This window comes from Capricornis sumatraensis, chromosome 1 (assembly GCF_032405125.1).
Source record: "Capricornis sumatraensis isolate serow.1 chromosome 1, serow.2, whole genome shotgun sequence".
Taxonomy (NCBI): domain Eukaryota; kingdom Metazoa; phylum Chordata; class Mammalia; order Artiodactyla; family Bovidae; genus Capricornis; species Capricornis sumatraensis.
Window position 1 is genome coordinate 31,757,423 of NC_091069.1, and position 24,391 is coordinate 31,781,813.

The 24,391-nt window shown below is 45.3% G+C and overlaps 1 protein-coding gene across 2 annotated transcripts in view; it reads right to left on the bottom strand.

The window, feature by feature from the left end:
• The window catches only part of ITSN2 (intersectin 2), an 84,249-nt gene that overhangs the window by 2,021 nt on the left and 57,837 nt on the right, over positions 1-24,391 (bottom strand). For both annotated transcript variants that reach the window (XM_068965962.1, XM_068965954.1), the window contains 8 exons: positions 11,746-11,867; positions 9,989-10,095; positions 8,922-9,105; positions 6,317-6,415; positions 4,344-4,511; positions 3,729-3,944; positions 3,023-3,144; positions 2,379-2,461 (listed from right to left, as the gene is read on the bottom strand). In XM_068965962.1, coding sequence (XP_068822063.1) covers positions 2,379-2,461; positions 3,023-3,144; positions 3,729-3,944; positions 4,344-4,511; positions 6,317-6,415; positions 8,922-9,105; positions 9,989-10,095; positions 11,746-11,867 — 1,101 coding nt within the window. The remainder of the gene's footprint in view (positions 1-2,378; positions 2,462-3,022; positions 3,145-3,728; positions 3,945-4,343; positions 4,512-6,316; positions 6,416-8,921; positions 9,106-9,988; positions 10,096-11,745; positions 11,868-24,391) is intronic.

Consider the following 24,391-nt stretch of genomic DNA (forward strand, 5'->3'; position numbering starts at 1 on the left):
CAGTGTAGCTATGGTGCTAAGGTGTACATACAGTCTATCTTTCTAACCAGCCCCAGCACTTCCCAGCCATGCCTGCCACCTGAGCTGGAACTGGCAGACCAGCATGGGCCTGCTCTGTGCCTCCGCCCGGGCTGTGTCACCTGCTGGGGCACCTGGCAGCCATCTCTGCCTGTGGGCAGCCTACACACTCTTAAACATACAGGTCCAGTCTCACTGTGTATCACAGGCTGCCCGGTTTGCAATTCTGGGTCAGTCATCCCCTCTTCCAGGGCCCATGGTGGAGTGCAGGTTTTTAAAATTCATCCTTGTGTTAACCCCTCAACTGGCTGGCAAGTAGTGATATTCATAACATCATATTATATTCATTCAGCACTTAGAAGCAGCTACCATTTATTGGATACTTACTTTGTGTTGGGCATTTAAATAAGTTATATTATTTAAACTGCAATGTTTACAAGGTAGCTCTTTATAACTGCCATTGTCATATATGAGGAAATGGCGTCTTAGAAATGACTGTAACATGTTTATGTCACAGAGTCTCTAAATGGCAAGGTCAAAACTTAAAATGTCAGGCACCAAAGTCTACTTTCTTCGCCATTCACCATAATTCCAATTACATGTAAACACTTTAGCTTATATCTTTTACTTAAGACCTTATTCTATTTAAGGAGGTACTCAAAAACACTTCTAATATGGGGATAAATGAGTTAGTGAACTCAGATTTTCTTGGTAAATGTAAAGATAGTTAAGCTGGGTTTGCTCGTAGGGGTTTAAAAACTAACAAGAAAGCTGCTTGGTGAGCTCCTGACTTTTCAAAACTCAGGGCAAGCAGAACTTTCTCTGTGAGAAGCAGCTCATCCCCGCTGTGTGCCCTCGGCCCAAGAGACCCTTGCATTCAGTCTCCTTGAAGGCGGGGCTGGGCTGTATTCATTTGCAGGCCTGGTTAAGCCTAGCACAGGGCCTGGCACAGAGTAAGTAATCAATAAATGTCTAAGAATTGAACACATGGAGAGTGCATAAACGTACATACAGATATTGCTGTGAAGCAAAACTAATAAAAACTTTGATTTATCTTTGACCGATTAAGAGATCATTATACGCTTTCTGAAAAGCTTCAATCATTGATTTTTTTCAATAGCAAGACTTTAAAGTACCATTAAAATAGGATTCCGTTAGCAGAAGCCAATTTACACATACCTTTCAGGAGTATGTAACAAAATAAGGGAAACCTGAATAAAAAAACATAAAGAGCTGCAACTCCAGCAGCCAGGAACCCAAGTAGGAGGACTCGTCAGGGAAGGGCCTCGTGCCACAGCCTGGTGGGAGATGGGGGTCTTACCAGGGCTCTGCCACCAGGAGACGACAGGACCAGACAGAGAACCATAGAGAGGACCACAGAGAGAACATGCGGGACTTGGCAGCTGACTAGAGAGGCCTGGGGGAGGGGGGTCTCGGGGGCACGTTTCCAGTGCGTGGCTGAGGACAAGAGCTGTCCCCTGAGAGTCTCTGGAGGAGCTACTTCTGGCGGAGGGCTGTGAATTAATCCCACGGGAGGGGTGCAGCAGGCGTGTCAGGAGAGCATGGGCTGGAGAGAGAGCAGGCCAGCTGCAACCACTGAAACCACCACAGAAACATGGTGACGTGAGCTGGGGAGGCCCAGAGCCAGGGCAGGACTCACGGGGCACAGTGGGAGGAAGCAGGGCTCAGAGGGAGCCCAGGGACGAAGACTGGGTGCTGGGAGGAGCCTCAGGGTGTCACGGGGGCCTGGGGAGGGAGGGACCTCAATTTCCTGCTGTTGGTTGGGGGGGGGGGGGCGGTCACTGGTGTCACGTGAGCAAGTTGTCTGCACAGGGTGAGGGGACAGCGAGTGAGGGAGAGGGGGAGACTCAAGGTCCACGACCGGGTGTTGGGAAAGGGAGGATGGGTGGGTCCCCAGTGGGGGCAGGGATACAGGCTGGGCCAGGGAGGAGGAGCAGGGTGCGGAGGAGCTGATGGGAATCTTCACAGAGGTGAAGTCTGATGGAGCAAAAGGGACCAACAGGAGGGGGGGCTGGTTATGTGAAGGTCAGACCCTTCTGCCTGGAAACAGAAGTGAAGAGTAAGTATGCAGGCAGGAGGGGCAGAAACTCTGTATGCCACAGGGGCATCCCGGGGCTTGTGCCGGACAGCCCCTATCTGTGCAGTAGGCACTGGCGGGGCTCAGGAGGCCCCCTGGAGTTTCGAAATGGCTGTGGAGGACGTAGGGGGAGCAAGTCTGGTCTTTCAGGCTGTCCCTGTTTAGCCTCTCTCTGCAGCCTGGGCTCTGAAGTTGGGACCCCACCCAGTCCCCAGGGCACCCTGGTGTGGTGAATTACAGCCCTCCAGGGACCGCCGACTACCTTGATAGGCCTTCTCCCGCTTCTTCTTTTCCGTGTCGATGTACTGCTCAGACGCGGCCTTGATCTTCTGGACCCAGGCTGTCCTGGAGGAGAAGCAGAGCGCAGCCATCACACACCTCCCTCAGGGTCACTGGAAGCCCCAGAGCTCCACACTCGGCTTTGAGAGCTTCCTAACCGTAGACCTAGCATGAATGCAACTGAGGGGCTCGTTTGCTTATTGAGGATCAAGCTGAGAATTTCTAGACAGTTCTTGGTGGCACCAGGCACTTGTCAGGTGCTGGACGCACGGAGATGGAAGATGCAGTGACAGTGGACAGCGGGCGAGGGCAGGCATCCCAGACGGAGTACAGAGGATGGGACAGGGGCCTCAGCAGGCGAGGGAGCACAGGCTGCCCCTGAGGGGTCGCGCGGCGGGAAGTGAGGTGTTGGTCTCCCCCTTCAGAAGATCCAGGACAGACCGGAAGCAGGGAAGCGTTAGGGGTGTTCACGGTCACTGGGCAGTCTAAAGCCAGGCCTGCTGGTGGGATTGGTGGAGGCGGGGATGAGTAGGACGGGAGCACAGACAGGAGGTGGGTTATGGCAGAGGTAGAGGTCAGGCTTTCTCCTGGGCCTCAAGGCAGGTCACACACATGGTCGAGACTGACCTCTCGTTAATGTTGTCTGTTCGGAGGGTGTAGACCCGGTCAATGTGAGAGATGTGGAAGACAGGCTCATCGCTGGAAGGGTCTGTGGGCAGTTTCACCAAGGCTTCGTTCAGGAAAATGGGCTGAAAGAATAAGGGCCAAAACACAGGCTGTGAAATGGGTTGGAACCCTCCACCCACCTATGTCCAGAGCCTTGTCTGTCCCGAAGAGTCTTGCTGAGCAGTGGAGAGGACTCTAGCTTCCAGAGTCTTTTACTCAGGAGAAAAGAAACTGCCTCCTGTTTCAGGAAAGTAAATATCTGGGGTTTATCAGCTGTTACTGAAATGGGGACAGGAGCACCGAATGTCCATGACACTCACGTGACAGGTCTCTCCACAGGCCCTAACACTCGGCCCTTTGCGTCAGCCTTGGTTTCACAGAGAGACCTGATGCTGAATGTGGACGGAGGTGGGACTGCCCGTTGTGTTTGCTGGGGAAGAAGCTGGAATCCACAGCTGGGATCTACGGAGGCTATCAGAGGGCAGTGAAGGCCCAGCCACTCTAGGCTTCCTCCCTGGGAAGTGACTGACAATGGAGGCATGAGCCATCTGGAGGTAGGTGAAGAGTCCCCTGAGGATGGGAAGGGCCCAGGCCAGGAAGGAAGCAGGCCCTGGAGGGAGAGAAAACACCTCATTATGTGCCTAACGCTAACTGCCAGGACACTTACCGTCTTATACATCTTGAACTGAGCGTTGGACTTCGAGCTGAAAAGCTTCTCGGAGGCCGAGGAGACCGCAAACTGCTTGACCATGTAGGTGAGAAGCAGGAAGTCATTGAAGAGGAACCCGTGCAGCTCCTTGTTGCTCTTGGTCTTGTACAGCTTTCCGCTGTGCAGGAGCTTCCGGGGCCCCAGGCAGTTGGTAAGGGAGTTGAAAACCAGTTGCTTAAAGAGAGAAGAAGGTGTCACTTTGCAAGCCCCAGCACCCCTGGCAAGGTCCTGGGCCTGAGGGAGGGGTGGCAGACCTCTCCAGTGGGAATGTGGCTGTAATCATTTACCTTCACACAGAAGCTCCTTACACTTATTTCTCTTCAGAGTTCAGACTGGCACAGTGAAAAAGATTACTTAGTAACCCACAGAACACTGATTGTACCAGCTGAATTCAAAGAACGCAAAACATAAATCTCTCTGTGAGAAAGGACAATGACAACCCAAGAAGGGGGCAGGATGCTGAGTCTGTATGGGCTGAGCTGAGGCATACTGTCTACACTAGGAGAAGGCATGAGCCTGGTTCCCCACCCAGAGCTTGCCGGGTGGCACCCAGCTCAGGCCTGCAGCCCTCACCTCCGCGAGCCCATCGCACTGCACATGCGTCTGGATCCACTCCAGTCGGTCTGAATTTTCCTTCTCCCGAACGCCTTCATTCACTTGAGAGCAGAGCTCCTCTGCCCGCTCGAGGGCCAGCTTCAGAGAGGAGTGGTCTACGTGATTCTCTGGGGTGTTCTCCAGAATCTGGAAGAGAGGGGCTGTTTCATGCGGGATGTCTTAAGTCTTCCACCTGCCCCACCAGCCCAGGTGCTGGGTGCTGGGAATACAACAGTGAGCAAGACAGTCATTCACCCTTGAGAGGCTCAGGGGCCCATGAGTTCTTGGGGAGACAGGTGACTCAGGGACAAGAGGGTGGGCCAAGTGCTACATGGACCAAGTGCCCTGCACTGTGGGTCTCTGTTGGCTCTCTGGCTGGGTCTGGGGGTGGCGGCGGTTAGGGATGCCTCCCTACTTCCTCCCAGTAATCCAGGTGAACCCTCCAGTATAAACTGGCTGTACCTTTGATAAGTGTGTTAATTTTCTGCAACCATTCATTATGTTTTTGGGGTCACTGATCTTTCTGAAAAATCTGCTGAAAGCAGTGAATCCCCTGCCACAGAATAAAACAATAAAACCATGATGTCAGCATGTAGGGAAATGCACTCATCTCATTCTGAAGTGACTCTACACTCCTGTTCTGAAGGTAAAAGGATAGAGAATGCATCTCTGCGTGGTTGCTTGGAAAAGGGCGGGCCCACCTGTAGACCACTGTTGTCTGGCTTTCTGGGTTCACGGTCCCTCATTCACAGTCCCAAAATGTGAAAAACTCTGAAAGCCTAATGCTTTTTTCATTACTCATTTGGTGGCAAGACCTGACTTAAACTGAAGAGGTGTACTAATTAAGTCTATGTCTAGTGATTATTCATTAATTTCACTTCAGACTCTTAACATGTTAGTTATCAGTGCTGCCCAGGCTTTGCTGGGGTATCATGTAATGCACAGCATTTGAATTATATTCTGTATTTTGAAAAACATCTGGCCCCAAATATTTCAGGTAAGGGCTTTTGCTTTTCACTTTCATGCACTGGAGAAGGAAATGGCAACCCACTCCAGTGTTCTTGCCTGGAGAATCCCAGGGATGGGGGAGCCTGGTGGGCTGCCGTCTATGGGGTCACACAGAGTCAGACACGACTGAAGTGACTTAGCAGCAGCAGCAGCAATGTGTATTAATGGGTCCGTCTGGTATCAGAACTGTGACATTAGTTCTGTATTAGTTTTGATGTGGCTAATTAGTTCTGACAGGGTCTAACATGGCTTACAGACTGGTGGTCAAGACATAATCAATAAAAGCAACAGTCTTTATGTTATTTCTACTGTGTTTCTTTGTAAGATGACTGAAATTACCTCAATGATTACTTGTGGAATAATCCTTCGAAGGTCTGCCTTCTCCTTTAGATGGTTTATTGGCTCAAAGGGCCTACATGGTGTCAAAAAGGTGAATGGAATTTTAGTAGGACTGTGTGGTCAGCAAGCTGAGGTGGGAACCTCAGCGAGGGGACGTGTCTAGGAAACTGAGTTGGAGACTCCTTGGATGACCAGGTTAGGCATTTAGTTGGTAGATGACTGCAGATCTTGGGGGGAAGACTGGACCCCAAGGTTGTGGGACTAACAAGACACTCTGTCTGGGCTCAAGATGGGCTCCACAGCTGGGGACCTAGAGGGTGTTGTTCTGTCTAGACAACATACACGCACGACCCTGAGAGGCCAGAGGCTTCCTGGCAAGGGGGAGGACAGGCAGCCCAAATGACCCTGGATATGTCTTTTATTTGCCCATGTCCAGGATTTATCCCTGCAGACAACATGTGTGTGTGTCTGTGGGCACACCCACACACACTTGGTGCCTGGTGCATCAGACATGGAGTCAGACCATGTGGCAGGCGGCTGGCGTGCTTGGAGGCTCCCTGACCATCAGCCTTGAAGGACCCTGCTTCTCCCCACTGGACACTCACGCTTCTGATGAGGAGTGGGTAGCGGGTGATCCTCTGCATGGGCTTCAGCAGGAAGCTGGAAAGGGGCATCCCTTTACACCGAGGGTCAGATGCCAACTTCTGCAAAATAATTGAGAGGCTTGTGAGGAAATCAGAGCCTAAGAAAAGCAAGGGAACACTGGAACTACTCCTCACTTTGACAGCTTTCAGGTTTTGAATTTCTTTTAAAAACTCAGGATCCAAAATGATACCCATCAATTTAACAGTAGGAATATCCCACCTCGTGAGCCCGACCCCATGAATACTTTCAGCTCTTTCTTAAGGCGGTTTTGACAGGCTGTGCGAGCCTTCCCTCTGTTACTTCCAGGACCATGCTCTCTCAGCTGTCTTCCTCACTCCTGTCTTCTTTCCCCACAGTCTCCCACAGCTGAGTCCCACAGGGTAGCCCAGACCCTCAGTGGAGCCGAGTTATTCTCCTTTTCATCTGATGTTCCAAAGGCACCTCAATACCTCAGCATACCTCAAAATGAAGTCCTCGTCTTCTGTCATAGAAGCATCGTCTTCTACCTCTATTCCTGCTGGAGTTGGTAGCATCATTCTGCACCCACCCGCCTCCTCCCCACACACCTAGGAGTCAAGACTGACGTCAATCTGTCTTCTAAGCAGCTCTTGCTCTCCCCCACCTCTGGCTGCGCATCACTGGGCTTCATCAATGACAATACCGTTTACTGAGCACCTGGCTGAGTCAGGCTGACACTGTCCTACTGCTTTTTCTTCCCTTGGCTAATTCACACTCATCTCTGAAGACTCAGATTAGCCTCCTCCACTCCAGGGTCTCCCCTCCCTTCCCGTGATCCTGTTCAAGCCCCTTTGGCTTTCTTTATCATCACGCCATATCTGGACTGAGTAACAAAGGCAGAGGTACCATGTTTGAGTGTCTCTATGACCTCGCATTCAGACTGTAAACTCCAGGAGGCCAAGGACCATACTGATTTGATTCTACACCTAGGAGTAGTACAGGACCTAACAGAGTGGCTAGTACTCTAGGATGATCATTTTTAACAACTGAAAAGGAACACATTTACTATAATTTACCTGATTATTCCCCACTTTAAAAATCACCCCCTCCTTCTGTTTTTGGATATTCTGTGTTTCTAAGATAAACATCCTCAAGCTATATATTTCGATATCTTCTGAGTGTTTTTAAAAAGCAACATTTTAGAACACAGCTTGTTAGATCTACTTTTAATGTAATCAACACCATGCCTTTTATGAAAAGACTAAACACTTTATTTTTGCTATTGTTACAATTGTGGTGATGCTGATGTCCTATTTACACTGCTACTTTTATCACTATTTGAAAAAAAATCAAATCTTTTACTATGATTTGGACAGCAAGGAGATCCAACCAGTCCATCCTAAAGGAAATCAGTCCTGAATATTCATTGGAAGGACTGATGCTGAAGCTGAAACTCCAATAGTCTGGCCACCTGATTCGAAGAAATGACTCATTTGAAAAGACCCTGATGCTAGGAAAGACTGAAGGAGGGAGGAGAAGGGGATGATAGAGGATGAGATGGTTGGATGGCATCACCAACTCAATGGACATGAGTTTGAGTAAACTCCGGTAGTTGGTGATGAACGGGGAGGCCTGGTGTGCTGCAGTCCATGGGGTCACAAAGAGTAGGACATGACTGAGCAACTGAACTGAACTGAGAAGGTAAATGTCCTATATTTAATACAATTGATAATTTTAAAACATTCACATATACTCATAATTCTACATTTATCTAATTATTCTGATGAATGTCTGTTTCTGTGATCTTGGGTTTCTTCCTGTGCTTTTCTTCTAGTTCATTTCCAGGCAACCCCTTGTCTCCCACCGGTTGAAGGGTTCTGTCCTCAGTGCTTTATATTGAACTATTTTTGCATTCCTGAGATCATAATAAGATAAATAAATACAATTAGCATTACTATGTGCTGGTCTCTGTGCTAAAGTACTTTAAAAGTAATATCTGATTATCTCCAGGTTACAGATGAAGGGACTGAAGGCACCAAGTGTTAGGAAAGTTGCCCCAGTTCCATAGTGGACTGTGTTGGGGCTGGGATTTCAGCCCACACAGCTGGAAGTCTGTCTTGTTACAAGCATGATATTGTATTGCCTCCTGGAATGATCCGATTTATGTAAGCTATTTTATATTCTTCCTTTGAATAAGATGGGTATAAAATAAAAACAATTTACAAAATTAAGAAAGTAACATTCTGGATGCTTTTTGGAGTAGAAAATAGCTGATTTACATTAAGTAGGCTTAAAAAAACATGCTATTTAAGATGGGCAAAATAATGGTCCCAGAGCCAAGAAAAAATTCAATTCAATAGGAAAGGCAACTCAAAGCAGTCAGAAAATTCTCTGCCATATTTGTGTCTCCCCCCGTGGACAGAGGAGCTTGGTGGGCTACAGTCCACGGGGCTGCAAAGAGGCGGACACGACTGAAGCCACTGGGCACACACAGAAAGTGATGGTCATACCCGTCTCTACCCCTGAGGCCTCCCAGAGGCTTCCACACGCCTCTGCCTCCTGGCTCACAACAGGGCTGGCCTGCCTACGTTCCCGGGATGGAGTTACCTTTAAAAATTCTTTGAAGTCTGCGTGTTCGTCTGTCTTCTGCTGTAACAGGGCTGCTCCATTAAGCTGACAGCTGCAGAAGCGGATGTAGGCCTGCATGTGGGACAGCTCAGCGGCCAGGATGTCCCCGATCATGTGCACAGGCATCTTCTCACCCCCGGTCTTCTTCCGCACCCGCAGCGCCCTGCAACCAACACACTCTCTCTCACTTCTTGTTTAACTGAGTGTCCGTCACCAGTGAACAGTGGATATCCTGGGAGACTAACAGTAATAACAACCAGCGAGTTACCTAAAGATCTCTAGCACTATGGGGAAAAAGTCAGGAGAAGGAGGCAGTTGGGACCTAAAGCTCCACCTGTCCAGCCAACCTGGGTGAACTGTGAGCAAAGAAGAAAAAATGAAGACTCTGCGCTTGGGTGTTCCTCGGTCTTTGGAACTGTTTTGGTTTCAGCCTAGTTTCTTAGCAAAGTTTCTTTTGAAAGTTTTCTAACTTGTTTTCAGCTGAACCAAGAAGAAAGAAATTTCTATTCTCCGCAGGAGAAGTAAGGGAGCAAGAGCCCGCAGAGGCCGGGTGTGGAGGTGAAGGTAGTGGTGGACATTGTGCCCAGAGAGCTGTTAAACCTCACGGAGTGGGGAGAAGCAGCGAGTGTGGGATGGCTCAGAGCGCCCCCAGGAGCCTGTCCTCATGGGCATAAGGGATAGAATTTCACACTGTGCTTAAGAGGACTGCTGGTCCAGCTGCTTATGTCTGGGACATAAGCTGTGGCTTCTCTCCTGACTCTAGCTGATACAGAGTCAAGTATGGTTTGGAATCATGTGTTAATGTATTGTTTAATGACTTCATTTTTTCTTTACTTAATCAAATATTTTGTTATATTTTGCTTCAATAATGATGTACTTTACAGTACATTACAGTTAGCATTTCATAAAATAATAATAGAAAGCCTGAGGGAGAGGAAAGCAGTGGAAGTTCTCTGTTAAGCAGCTCAGTTGCAGGGAGTGAGGTGGGAGTTGTGGTCCTAGGGCTGGGGTGGCCGCTGCCACCAAAAGCGGTGCTCACAACTCACTTCAGCAGCTTCGTGTTAGCCATGATGAGCTCCTTCCAGTTAACAAAGATCAAGGCCATCTCTCCTTCAGTGAGAAAACCTGGCTCTGTTATTCGTTTCTGAAAAACCTAGATTCAGAACAAGAAAAGGAAGTCAGCTCTAGGGCAGTACACAGCCTGTGTGGTCTAAAGGAAATGGTATCTTCATACTCAGAAACCAGGAAGAGCAAGGTACTTTTATATAAACATAGACTGTTGAATTTTAAACTGCAAAATTTTCCCTATGTTTTGCTATTTCGGCTCCTCTCAGGGCTGATTCTGAGGACTGAATCCAGCAGTCCCATCAAGGAGAGTCTCATGCCCACCTCCTAGAGGTCTTACACAGGTTAATTAAACCATGGGCATAAAGCACCCCACACCAGGAGGGCCTGCAGAACTGAGGGAGCAGGACTGTTGTCAGACTGCACCATAGGAGTCTGGAAGCATTTAGTGAGAAGTGCAGCAAGAAACACCAATGCCTTACCTCACCCCCAATGCTGACCACCAAGCACATGTGGATTTCAGAGGCTGGCTGACCAAAGGGGAAGTGATAACACTTTACACTGGTAATCCATAGAACTTAAGTTTTCACAAAGTTCTGATATGCACACACATGCATATGTGTGTGTGCATACATGCACATGTGTGTGTAGGTTTCTCAGTTAACTTCACAGATGATGATGTAGGTCATGCTGAGTCAGGTATTATTATTCCCAACTGACCCACGAAGAAATGAAGGCTGAGAGTGATGTCCTCAAGGTCACAAAGCTAGTTTCCACTAAACAACTAGGGAATGACTTTAAAAGTCTTAAGGAAATGGTGACATCATCTGAGACACCTCTGCTCATGTGTAATCTCTCCAAAATACATGTGACATTACTCTGTTGAAACTGTTCTAAACTGATGTTTATCGAGTTGAACCTGGAGTCCAAGAATTCGGATAAAAGTCTATGGACTGACATCTCTAAACCTCTATGGTTTCAGAGTCAGACGGAAGATGTCTGGATGCTCCTATGAGAGAGAGAGGCCTGGAAACAAGGTCACCCTGCTCTGAGGCGCTCTGGAAGGACAGGGAGAGCATCTGATTGTCCTTTCATTCGCTGACTGACTTGTGTTACTGCTTGTGCCTTCTGTTGACCGGCTCAGTGTCAGCCTCAGTGAGGAGAGCAGAGGAGGATGTGGTGGCCAGGTCCTTTCGGGGAGGGAATGCTGATGAGAATGCTCTCCACTCGCCTGTGGACAGTGCTTTTCATCCTAAACCCTGACCCCAACTTGACGCCTCTCCCCTGAGAGGGTCTTATGAGGTGGCAGAGTGGTTTTCAAAACTGATACACACATTAGATGAACACTCCCACTGCCTCACAACTCCATTGGAAACAACTAAACTTCATGAAAATGTCAGAAATGTCAGGTATCTGACTGGCAGTGCAGATGTCGTGAGAGAAAAGTCTGAGGCAGCACATTTGCTTCAGGCCTCCCCACCCACCCTGTACCCTTGTCCTTCCTGACAAGGCCACCTCACGGCCGACTGAGGCACCGAGCGCCTCTTCTCTCCTCATTCTGAATGGCCTAATCTGACGGCAAGAGCTGACTTGAGACCGTCAAGGCCCCTCCAACAGGCAGAGGAAGCATTCTGAGGGTGTGAGAGTGCCTGTTGCTGCTGGTGACTCCACTGTCAAAGGCAACACCCCGGTACAAGCCCCCACCCCGTAGGGAGCCCGCAGAGCCTGGCGCCCTGACCTCCACGACGAGCTGCAGGTCATCCACATAGCGCTCCTCCGTCTCAATCAGCTCATGGATGTAGCCCTGCCTCTTCCTTTCCACCGGCTGCATGGTGTCCAGTGTTTGGAGATCAGCACACCCTGTGGAAAAGCAGGGTAGAGTTTCAAAATATTATTTTCTTCTCCTGGAAGGAAAGGGACATCTACTGGCAGGATGCACTGAGTTTACAAATATTGCCTCCCAAGAATCCCATGGCCAGCCAAAGGGCCCTCGGACCTGGGAGAGCAGAGCAGTGTACACCTGCGGAAGCTGGATTCACCATCGGCGCCTCGGTGCTCCAGAGCCACAAATTAGCAACGCCTGTAATGGCTCAATGTGGCCTGAATGTCTTTCTAAGGAAGTCAAGACAGTGTGAAGGATTTTCAGAAACAGCCTCAAAGAGGCTATAAACTGTGCTGAGCTTGTGAAGAACCTATGCTATTCTTGCCATCTCAACACATTTTCAAACTATTGTAATAATTAAAGGAATCAAATGCTTGAGAACAGTGTTTTCCAAACTGCAGGTCATGAGCCATTTGTGAGTCATTCTATCAATTGATTTTTTAAACAGAAACAAAACAAAATTAATAAATGAATCAAAGCTACCATGTATACAGGGGGCTGCCCAAGTGGTGCCAGTGGTAAAGAACCTGCCTGCCAATACGGGAGACATAAGAGACACGGGTTTGATCCCTGGGTCATGAAGATCCCCTGAAGGAGGGCATCGCAAAACCCACTCCAGTATTCCTGCCTGGAGAACCCCATGGACAGAGGAGCCTGGCGGGCTGCAGTCCACAGGGTCACAAAGAGTCGGACACGACTAAAGTGACTTAGCATGCACCACGTAAACAGGATCGGTAAGTACTTCCTGAGAAAATTTTCCGTTAGGTATGTATTTGTGGATGTAAAATGTAGTTCTTACTGTGAGCTGCGGTTTAAAAAGTGTTTGAGAAACATTTCTCTAGATTTCCCAAAGTTAAGTGCTCAGTGAAGAAACCTAAAGTGCCCAGAACCCAGCAGTTCCCAGCAGGAACACTACCTCAAACCGAGGGAACGAACTGGTGGTTCAGGCTACTCTGCAGCCACAGAGCTTGAGGACGGCCCAGGGCAGTCTCGCATGGCGTCAGGGTGAGAAATACCGCATTCACTTCAGATCAGTGTACAGGCAGAGCTCAGTGTCTAACTGAAGTGATGTTAATCTCAGTCGTTGGGTTAGAAACTGAAGGCTTGGCTTACGTACAGGAGGTGGGAAAAGGCCTCAGAAAGCCCTTATCAGACAAAAAGAAAAAGCAGGTAGGGGCCCCGCAAGTGACAGCAGTAGGCAGTCGCAGTGTGTATCCGGGAGGCAGACAGGAGGGCAGCAGGAAGGTCTGGGGAGTGAGGCCGCAGGAGCAGGGGCAGCCGCCAGCGGCCTCTGCAGATGGCGGAGCTTGGATCGAGGCAGACGCCCGCTCGGGGACAACCGCACAAAGCTACAGAGGTGGAAAAGGCCAGACCAGGAGGTTCTCTATCTGGCTGCTTCGGGATGTTTATGTGTTTTGTAGAGACTGGGCCTTACAGAGAGTTGTGAAGACAGCTGTTCTACTTTCTGCACGTGCTGCTGACAGCTTAAAAGAAATTACTCCCACGGTTGAACAAAAATTGATTTAAGGCAGGTTCCATTTGGTGGTACCAAGCAGAGAGCACGGTGCCACGGTCACGTTCAAACTTCTCAAGCTTTCTGGGGACTGTGTTTCACCCTGTTCTAGCAGGGAGACCTGCAGGAATGAGCAAGAACTGGGGACAAGTCCCTGCCTGCCCGGCTCTGCAGCTAGGAGGCTGGGGGAGGCTGATGCCTGGGACAGTTGCTGATCACCCACCACCCAGCTGGCTCTGGTGGAAGCAGTGACAACAGTTTCTAAGGCTGCTCCACCTCTTCGCTGGTGGTTTACAAATCTTGGTCATTCATATTCTGCCACATTCACATTCCAGCTCTACTATTACTTAGATAACATTTTTGTCCATGTTTGAGCTAAATACCTAGGGAAATCATGGGTTCGATGTGCTGTTTATGTTTCTTCTAATAGTCACCACCATAAACATATAACCATTAACATAAATTGAATTTTCCTGGGCCCTCTTTTTGCATGCCATTGTGTTGGGCACCAACAGGATAGCACACTTTAGGAAAGAATGATATATGATAAAACCTCCAAGCATTGGCCTGTCTGTTCAGTGTCTGTGAATAACAGGAATTGTCTCAGGTAGTTTATTGTTTCTAACGCTGGAACATACATGATGTGAGCTTCATCAGGATGACTGTGGGACAATCCTTGTACTAACACCCTAGCTGACATTTGTGCATTTCATTACTTATGGTTCTTAAATGTTTATCCTCAAAATTTCTAAGCTGACCCCTACCATCGCTTTTAGATGCTCTTATCTCTGATGTCAGGGGGAAAAAAAAATGCAGGCATGATGCCCCTTTAACATCCTGCCTGTCTCCCAGCTCACTTATCCCTGTACTTCCTGCCTGTGTCAGGGGCCAAGAGGATCCTGCTTTGTCCAGAAGCAGAATCCCAACCCACCCTCTCTGGCAGGACCCTTCCCCGCCCTTCCACTTTCAGTCCCCAGTGGTCCCTCCAGTCTATGAACACAGTCCTGTGTCCCTCCTACCACAGTATTTACCACACACACACGTTCCTTCGACGCTGCTCCCTCCTCAGACACCCGTCTCTAGTCTTATTGCCAAATGGCTCTAGAGGGGTCTGTCATTCACTCCCCCCAACCCCGGCTCTGTCACCTCTCCAACTTAGAGTCACTGGTTTCTGTCCCACTGCTCCACTGACACTGCTTTTTCCTTTTGTTTTTTAACTTTTTATTTTATTTTGGAGAATAGCCAATGATGCTGTGAAAGTTTCAGGTGAACAGCTAAGGGTCTCAGTCATACATAAACATTGTATCCATTCTCCTCCAAACTCTCCTCTCATCCAGGCTGCCAGGTAACACTGAGCAGAGTTACCTTGCTACATAGTAGGTCCTTGTTGGTTATCCATTTTATTAATAAATATGGCAGCAAGACACTGCTTTTGTGAAGGTAATGACGACTCAGCATTGCCAGTCCAGAGACCCCTGGGAGCTCACATCCTCCTGTACCTGCCCACAGCCCTGATACCTCTGATGAGCTGCTGCTTCCAGCCCTCCGGTCTCTCCCTCAGCCCGTCACTCTCCTCTTCCCGGTGTGTCCTTTTGCATTTCTGCTTCTGCCTGCCTCCAGGCTCTCTGCTTCCCCCAGTCCAGCAAACACTACAATGTATTCCTGGCATTCCTGACCTGCAGGGTCAAATGAGTGTGGGCTAAGCTGTCTTTCTCTGCTGGGGTCACAAGGTGCATGGACATATCAAGGCTCTGAGAAATCCTGCTCTAAAGAAACATTCAGTTTGAGTGAACTCAGAGCTCCCCACACTTACTTGACCAGAGAACCTTCTGTTTTGAGGGGAGAGTGAATCTGTTGAGAACTGAGGAATTAGGGTTTATGGATAGAATACACCCCTCTGCCATCCTCTACACCTGCACTGTCCAATATGGTACCCATTAGCAACACGTGACTACTCAGCACTTGAACCTTGGCCAGTCCAAATAGAGAAGTGCTATGAATATGAAATACACAGCAGACTTTAAAGACCCAGTACAAACATCCCGGAAGGTAAAATAACGCATCAGTACAGAAACTGTTACACCAATCACATACTGAAATGATAATATTTTGGATAATGCTGGGTTAAGTAAAAATAATTATTGAAATTAATTCCATCTGTTTCTTTTTACTTTTTAAAATGTAGCTGCTGGAAACTTTTAAGTTACATATGGGCTTGTATTTGTGACTTACATTATATTTATATCGAACAGCTCAAGCCAGCCGCTACATTTTTTTATCAGGTTTCCTCCCTGATGGAAATGTTCAATGGCTGCTGTTTTTTTTGCAGAATGAGGTCCTAACTCAGGGAGAGCACGAGGCTCCGGAGTCTCCTGAATCCACCAGCAGCCTGCCTCTGAGCGTGCCGCCCACCTTCTGGCCAGCCTGGCCTGTGCTCAGTGCTCATGGTGACCTGCATGCACTGGCCATGCCTTGGCTGTTTCTGCTTCTGTCCTGGGCTCTGTCCACAGCCCATCTCCACACAGAAGCCATCTCATTACCCCTTCAGGGGAAGCTCACAGGATCCCACTCTGGGGAAACCTCTCACATCCCCTGCCCCACTTGCTCCCACACTGCCTCTCCTTCATGTTTCCGTGATACTGGTTTGCATCTATATTATAATATTTCACATAACGTGACTTGTAGTCCATCTGTATACAGTTAGTATGGCCATCTCTCCCAGTGGAGGTTAGGGACTGTGTCTGACACAGTCTATAATATAACACTTGGCAGTGCTTTTGCCCATGGAGGTCAGGAAATACTTACTGAACGGAAGACTATTTTGTCTTCTCCAGACCCATTTCTCGTCTTTCCCCTGCTCTGCTCCGTCCTTTTGTCTTACTGAAGCACATCTCTTAATGGTTCCTTTAGTCACATCTATTAGTGGTAAATACTTTCAAATTTTGCCTGAAAATGCCTTTATCTGCCCCCCTTTCATGAATAGTTTAATTAAAATTCTAGTTTGACAGTTATTTTTTCATAACACTGCCTATCGTTGAGTTGTGTGTAGTCAAGTCTGACTGCTGTTCCTATGTAGTTATTCTGCTCTTTCTTGCTTACTATTTTCAACATTTTTTTTTTCTCTTTGGTGTTTTGCAGTCTAGGTATGGCTTTATTTTTTCCCAGAAGTCACTGTTTTTCCTGAATCTGTGAAGTCACATCTTTCATCACTTATAGAAAATTCTCAACCTCTAAACAGGCCAAACTCTAAGGCTACTTTTGTAAGCTCCTTCCTTACTTGGCTTCTGCCTGGATTTGGTTAACGAGAGGAGGTTCCATCAGGATACTGAAGACTATTAGGGTAGACTAGGAAAAGAATCCTCCTGCCACAACAGTGAGATGACAAGAAAGCATTTAGTCCCCGCTGGGTAAAGAACAGAAATGCCTGGGCTGCATCTCACATAAATGTGGAGTTCAAGAACTCCTGAACTGATGAATTAACACAAAAATTAGTTTCTGGCTGGTGATACCTTCAGGGTGCTTCCCAGAGAAAACGTACAACTGGTCTGGAGGGTCACTCTCACAACCTTAGTTCCACAGGATTTACATAGAAAAACCAAGTCTTGCTAAAGCTGAGTTCATAGTAAAAAAAACAAGGACAGACTCCCCATTCATTCTGAGGATTACAGCTGCAAGAACGTTAGAACAAAAGGGGGTATAAAATATGTATGTTTAAAATAACTCAAGACATATATAATGTACTTGAAATCCTAAGTAGGGTCTAAAAAACCAATAGGCAGATTTGAAAAAGAAATGAACAGAAAGGTAAATATTATCGTAATATTAATAGATGAGATAGCCGATCAAACACATCTGAGGAAACAATCAGTAAATCTGAAAAAGAGCTGAAGAAATTACTTAGAATAGAGCCCAGAAAGACAAAAAAATGGAAAACATAAAATTAAGGTTAAAAGATATAGAGGAGGAAATGACAAGGCCCAACATACATCTAATAGGAGTCAAGGAAGGGAGAATAAAAAGAATGGGAAGAGATAATACTGAGAGAATGATTGATAATTTTCTAGAACTGATGGAAGTTATGATTATACAGATTCAGGAGGAACAATGACTCCTGGGAAAAAATAAAATAAACCCATACCTAGACTGCAAAATACCAAGGAAAAAAAATTGTTGAAACAGTAAGAAAGAAGGGGCAGAACAATTACACAGGAACAGCGATCAGACCTGGCTGTAGACAACGCAACCCAAGAATGCTGAGAAATGGGAGTGTCGGGAAAAAGTAACTGTCAAACTAGAATTCTAATTATACTATTTTTCATGGAAGAAAGAAAAGAATGAAGTCACTCAGTCGTGTCTGACTCTTTGCAACCCCGTGGTCTGTAGCCTATCAGGCTCCTCTGTCCATGGGATTCTCTAGGCAAGAATACTGGAGTGGGTTGCCATTTCCTTCTCCAGGGGATCTTCCCAACCCAGGGATTGAACCAGGGTCTCCTGCATTGCAGGCAGACGCTTTACCCTCTGAGCCACCAGGGAAGCCCATTTTTCATGGAAGAGGGGGATATAAAGGCATTTTCAGGCTAAGTTTGAGAGTATTTACAACTAATAGATGAGACTAAAGGAACCATTAAGAGATGTACTTTGGTAAGAAAAAAATCAAAAAGAGAAATAAAGAGATGCAAAGGGCAGTGGGAAAAAAAAGAATGGTGAGCACAAATACTAGTAATGATGTGGAAAAAGTTATTTATATTAGAAAATAATAATAATGACTACATGGGATAAATTCAATGTGAATTTTTAAAAAAGAAGCAAAGCAAATACATGGTAAATAAAAGGTCAAAAAAGATAGATATAAGTATCAGACAGTTCTAGTAAATGTAAATAGCTTAAAACTATCAGTTAAAAGAGAGATTCTAGACTGGATAAAAAAAAATTCAGCTAGATGCTATTTACAAAGATACCTAATATGTAAAGTAACAGAAATAAAGGACTGGGAAAAAACTATCCAAATGCAAAATATAAAAGAGCAGTGTGTGGGGGGATTTATTAGCAACAGACAAAACAGGATTTCAAACACTGTATAAGAAAATATCATAAACAACTCATGAAAATGTAATAATTCTTATTTTATTTGCAACCAACAGGAGCACCTCAAAATCTAAAATAAAAAGCTGACAGAATTACCTCCCCCAAAAAATAAAGAAAAAAGAAAAACTAAAAAATCTATCATTGAAGTAGTATATTTTAATATTTTTCTCTTAGTGAAAATTAGTAAGAATATGAAAGATTTGAACACAATTAACAGGCCTCATATAATGAGAATATAAACAAGAGAATACACATTATTTTGCTCAGGCAACCAGAGACATCTTTGATACTTCTCTTCTCACACTTCACATTCAGTCCACCTATAGCTCCATCTTCAAAACAGATCAGAGTGGTCCATAATCTGACCACGTCCTACCTCATCCACCACCATCATTTTGATCCCCCCTAACCCCCAATGTAGTCTAGCAAGCCAGAGCTATTCTATTAAAACATAGCAGGTCATAACACTCTTTGGATCAAAACCCTTCAATGGGGTGTTCTCACTCTGAGCAAAAGTCAAAGTTCTTAAAATCAGGCCACAAGAAAAAATCTCCCCCATCTCCGTGGATACCTGTCCTCGCTGCCTCCTCCTCTTGCTCCTTCCTCATTCCAGCCACACTGACCTCTGTGTTGCTCCTCAAGCATCACAGGCATGCTCCTTGCACGTCATGTTCCTTCCACCTACAGTGATCTTCCAAGTGTCCACAGGGCTTCCTCCAGATACCCATCACATCTGTCTAGTCTTTGCTCACATATCACCATGTCGGAGAAGCTTCATCTGAGTAGTCCGTTTGAAACTGAAATCCCTCTGCATCCACTTCTCCCCACCCAGCACTTTCTTTCCCTAACCTGCCTCAGTTTTCTAAGATTTCACATACTTACTCGTCTTGTCTGCTGCTGCTGCTAAGTCGTTTCAGTCGTGTCTGACTCTGTGTGACCCCATAGACGGCAGCCCAACAGGCTCCCCTGTCCCTGGGATTCTCCAGGCAAGAACACTGGAGTGGGTTGCCATTTCCTTCTCCAATGCAGGAAAGTGAAAAGTGAAAGTGAAGTTGCTCAGTCGTGCCCGACTCAGCGACCCCATGGACTGCAGCCCACCAGGCTCCTCCGTCCATGGGATTTTCCAGGCAAGAGTACTGGAGTGGGGTGCCATTGCCTTTTCCCTGTTTTGTCTTACCCTACTCAAATATCAGCTTCAAGAGGACAGGACTTTTTATCTAGCTTACAATCTTCTATGTCTCCAGTGGCTGACACATAGTAGTAGGTTTTACAAGTATTTATAAATGATGATATGAAGATAGACTCTGAGCTGCAGGAGACGGTACATAGATGTTAACTACAGGCAGTCAGAAAATGATGAAAACATCCTGGGAAGTTCTTTCTGATAGACAAGAAGAATGGGAAAGCAGGAACAATGAGAGATCATGGCTACTATCAGGTCAAAGTTCCCAGACAAATAATGAGTGGTAGGCTGGGCCACAAGACCCCCCCAACCATGTCCCCCCTCCCCACATACACTTGTTTTTTAGGATGTGGAGACTGAGAGACAAAATATGAATAATGATTATGAAAACTCTGTGTCCCACTATAATTGGGAACCACTCTTCTAAATTACAGCGCAAGCAAGAAAATGAGGCATCTTCACAGATAGCTGCCAAGATTCCAAAAAGTGAAGGACAAAAGGCAATCTGTGATGACTGACACAAAGAGGGCTTGTTCAGATGACATCACAAAGTCCCAGAAAGGTCCTTGCCCATTCTGAGGAGAGGAACGCCTCTGAACAATGCTGTTCTCTGTGTCCCCAAGTTCAGCTGCCAGGGTGTCACATAATGGTTTTCAGTCTCACTGTGTGGAAAATCAGTGAAAAGATGAGATTTTAACAGTAAATCCAGATGACTGAGCTGGGTGCATTTTCTGAAGGCTGCCTTTAATACTGAAGCTTTATCAAGGCAATAGGAAATTACTGGACATCTCAGTTTGTAAGAGAATAGCCTTTTATCTGCTTGGCAAATATTTACTGAGTGCAAACCATGTGCAGGGTAGCATGCTCCCACCATGAAGCCATACACATTTGTGGTTTTGCTTTTGGAAATTTAAATAATCCTTGAACCATTTTTTAAGCTCTTGTGTGGTTTTTTGAGCTTGTCAAGTTCTGTGCCATCAGGTGTTATGTCGCTTAAGTACAGAAAGGTCTGTCTGTGTATAGTCTAATGCTGCAGACCATCAGAAAGCAAAATATTTGACTATCAGAAAACAGACACATTCTAGAACTGCCAAAAGCAGCTCTAATGATAAATGCAAGTGGATCTGCATTTACCAAAATAAAATCAATTTGGTGTTATTTTTTAATTTACAGGAAAATATTATAAGCCTAAAAGACAGCAAAGACCTCCCCAAAGCAGACAGAAGTGCAGATTCTGGCCTCAAAAAGCAGTTAGTTGAAGCTGATTTTTGCATTATCTTCTAGTCTCCCAGACTGGATTCTATATCACTGACTTAACTGAGGGAATTAATGTACTATTCAGAGTACAGAATATTATGAAGAGATGTCATGAAAGAGTAGTTTCATGTCCACGCAGCACAGAACTTCCAATTTTAACAGTACAAATAACCAACATGTGTATCACTATTTACAAACCTCTGATCAATCCTCTGATTAACAAATACAAATTTGACCCCTACATATAAGCATATGGAAAATCTGAGGCTTAGTAGTTAAGGGACTTACTGTACGATTTAGAACTACTAAATCCCTAAATCTAGGTGTGTTGATCCAAGTCTTACACTTTGAAATTCCAGGCCCTTTTAAATGGTGCTTACATGGCAATCCTATTTGGGGTGAAACACTGGCAATAGCGTGTACGAACCTGACCTGGCCTCAAGCTTACTGAATTCTTGAGAAAAAAAAGATTTCAGTAGAAATAGTTGGAATGCCAAAAAATCCAAAGGCACTGAAGAAGCCAACAGGGTCCTTATTCACCTTTAACTCTTTTTATATCTCTGTGACATCATTGGTTCCTTTACTAAACTTCTATTCGGTTACACATACATAACAACGTGTATCTAACAGCCAGTTTCAAACAGACTGTGTTCCCTTCACGCTCTGTATTAGATCGTCCATTGCTACAGTACTGACCTGGGGCAACAGGAGTTTCATCTGCACATATAGTTTTTTCTTGTTATTACTAAGCAGACTGCTACACCTCTAACTTTACCCAATGGTATGACTATACAGCCTGTGTTTTCCAGCTTGTTTCTGACTATATAACACTATGCCCCAAACTGCCAAGTTTAGAACACACTAATTCTGTAGCACTGCCTGACTCTGATTTCATGGTAGTTAACAGATGACCACTGGTGACAGGTTTCAAAGCAGCAGGTCCTTCCAGTACCTTGAAATGCAACTTTACCAGCCTCAATTCATTTAAAGCTGTTAATGCTCTTTACCCTCTTCTCACCTATATCTTGGAATTAAATGATGATTGTTCTAATTTTGTGATTTGAAGTAACAGCAACTCCAAGTTAGTGAGGGATGGCTAGAAGCACAAGCTCTGGAGTCAGATCTGGACACTAGTTATATTCCATCACACCCAAGATGTTTAGTTCATCACTTAGGATACAGCAAATGCTTGGTAAGCATTACCTGTTACTTCCAGTATCTATATGCTAAGACACTGGACTGGTGCTTCATAAATTGCTTAAGTCTCACCTGTAAGATAGATATTACTCTCTTCATTATACAGATGAGGTGAAGGCTCCTAGGGGTGAGCTCATAGAGCCATGATTCAAAGCAGCCACAACTTCCTATTACATTCATTTTATCATTCTTGGATTTTGCCTTTGATAACATCATTAAGACATCTCTCTTAAGCACATCTTTCAAAATCTGTTGTTGTTTAAAACAGTTTTTAAAGTGATTATAAAAACGATTTACTCAACTTAAAAATAAGCAAAGGATCTGAATACACACTTCTCCAAAAAAGACATACAGGTGGCCAACAAGCACATGAGAAGACGCTCCATCATCATTAGTCACAGAGGAGATGTAATTCAAAATCACAAGGAATCACTTCACACCCACAAGGATGGCTTTAATAATATGTCAGATAATAACAAGCATTGGTAAAAATGTGGAGAAACAAAAACCCTTGTATACTGCTGGTGGGAATAAAAGAAAAAATAGTAGCCATTCTGGAAAACTGTCTGGCAGTTCCCCTAAAAGTCAAGCCATTTGATCCAGCAATTTCATCCTAGGTACAGACACAGGAAAAATGAAGGTGTATGACCATGCAAAAACTTGTACATACATGTACATAGCATTATTTATAAGAACCAAAGAGTAAAAACCCAAATGTCCACCAATTAATATATGGATAAATAACAATGGACTATTATTTGGCCATAAAAGGGAATGAACTACCAATACATCCTACAGCATGATGTACCTTGAAAACATTATATTCATACAATGGAGGATTATTTAGCCATAAAAAGGAATGAAGTACCGACACATCCTATAGCATGATGTACCTTGAAAACATTATGCCAAGCAAAATAAGCCAATCAAAAAAACCCCAAACATTTTATGGTTCCATTTGTATATGTCCAGAATAGGCAAACATGGAGACAGAACACAGATTAGGGGTTGCCTAGGGCTGCATGGGAGGCAGGGTGCTTAGGAAGATATGAGGGTGATAACTAATGGATACTGGTTTCTTTTTGAGGTGATGAAAATGTTCTATAATTGACTCTGGTAATGACTGCATAACTCAGTGAATATACTAAAAACCACTGATTTGTATAGTTGGGGAGACTGTATGGAGTATAAATTATGTTTCAACAAAGCTGTTACCAAAAAAGTGATTATGTTCAATTTTATCCTTTTGAATATTCTTCTTAGAGATTCTTATCCTTGTTATAATATTCAGCCCTTGCTTCCTCATCTTCTCTGCATGTACATTTTACACAAACACTGCAGCCTTTGATTTTTCTTCTTTTCATTGGTTCAAGCTATGGTTGTACTGCAGGAACTTCATTATTATGAAAATGGGAGGCAATATTAGCACTGGAGAGTAGAAGCTAAGAGCATGGACTCTGGAGCCAACCACTTGGGTTTGAACCCAGCTCTACCAACTGACTATCTGTGTAACCTTGACCAAGTTATTTAACTTCTCTGTGTTTTAATTTCCATGACTATAAAAAGAAAACAGTAATAAGGACCTTAGAAAAATACCTAGACTAATAAGTACTCAATAAATAGCACATTTCCTCTTTTCATTTTATTGATATAAGCAATGGTTATATAGGTAGAATTTTATTATTTTATAAGAATGGTGATATTAGCATAACAATCTCTTTATTTTCCTAGAACCTTTGTTTCTTGTCTTCATGGGTTCCTTTCACTATACAACCCTTAACTCCTGATACCCTCAAAGTTCTGATTTTCTCCCCAGGTCACCTCATTTACTTTCACTGGCTCAGAAACTATCAATATGCATTCATGCCACCAGCTGATATACATCTGATGCTGTATATCTTAATTATATCTCATTACCTGCTGGACAATTCTATCTGGATGTCCCACGGGTACTTTGTAGTCAAAACCAAACTCATCTTCTCCCAACTGATTTTTACTGTAGCTGGTGGCACCATGATTTCTCCCTGTCACCAAGATACAAATCTGGGAATCAAACTGACCCTTTCACCTGCCCACACAATCCATAAATCCCCCACCTCCTCCCAGTGTTCCCTCAGAAACTATTAATGCTGCTTCATGGTTTTTTCTCCACCTTGGCTTCACGTAAGAATCATCTGAGGAGTTTTTAAAAATCCCCATGCCCAGGCCTCACTTCAGGCCATTTAAATCAGGACTCAGGCATCAATAGCTTGTCAAAGGCCTCCCAG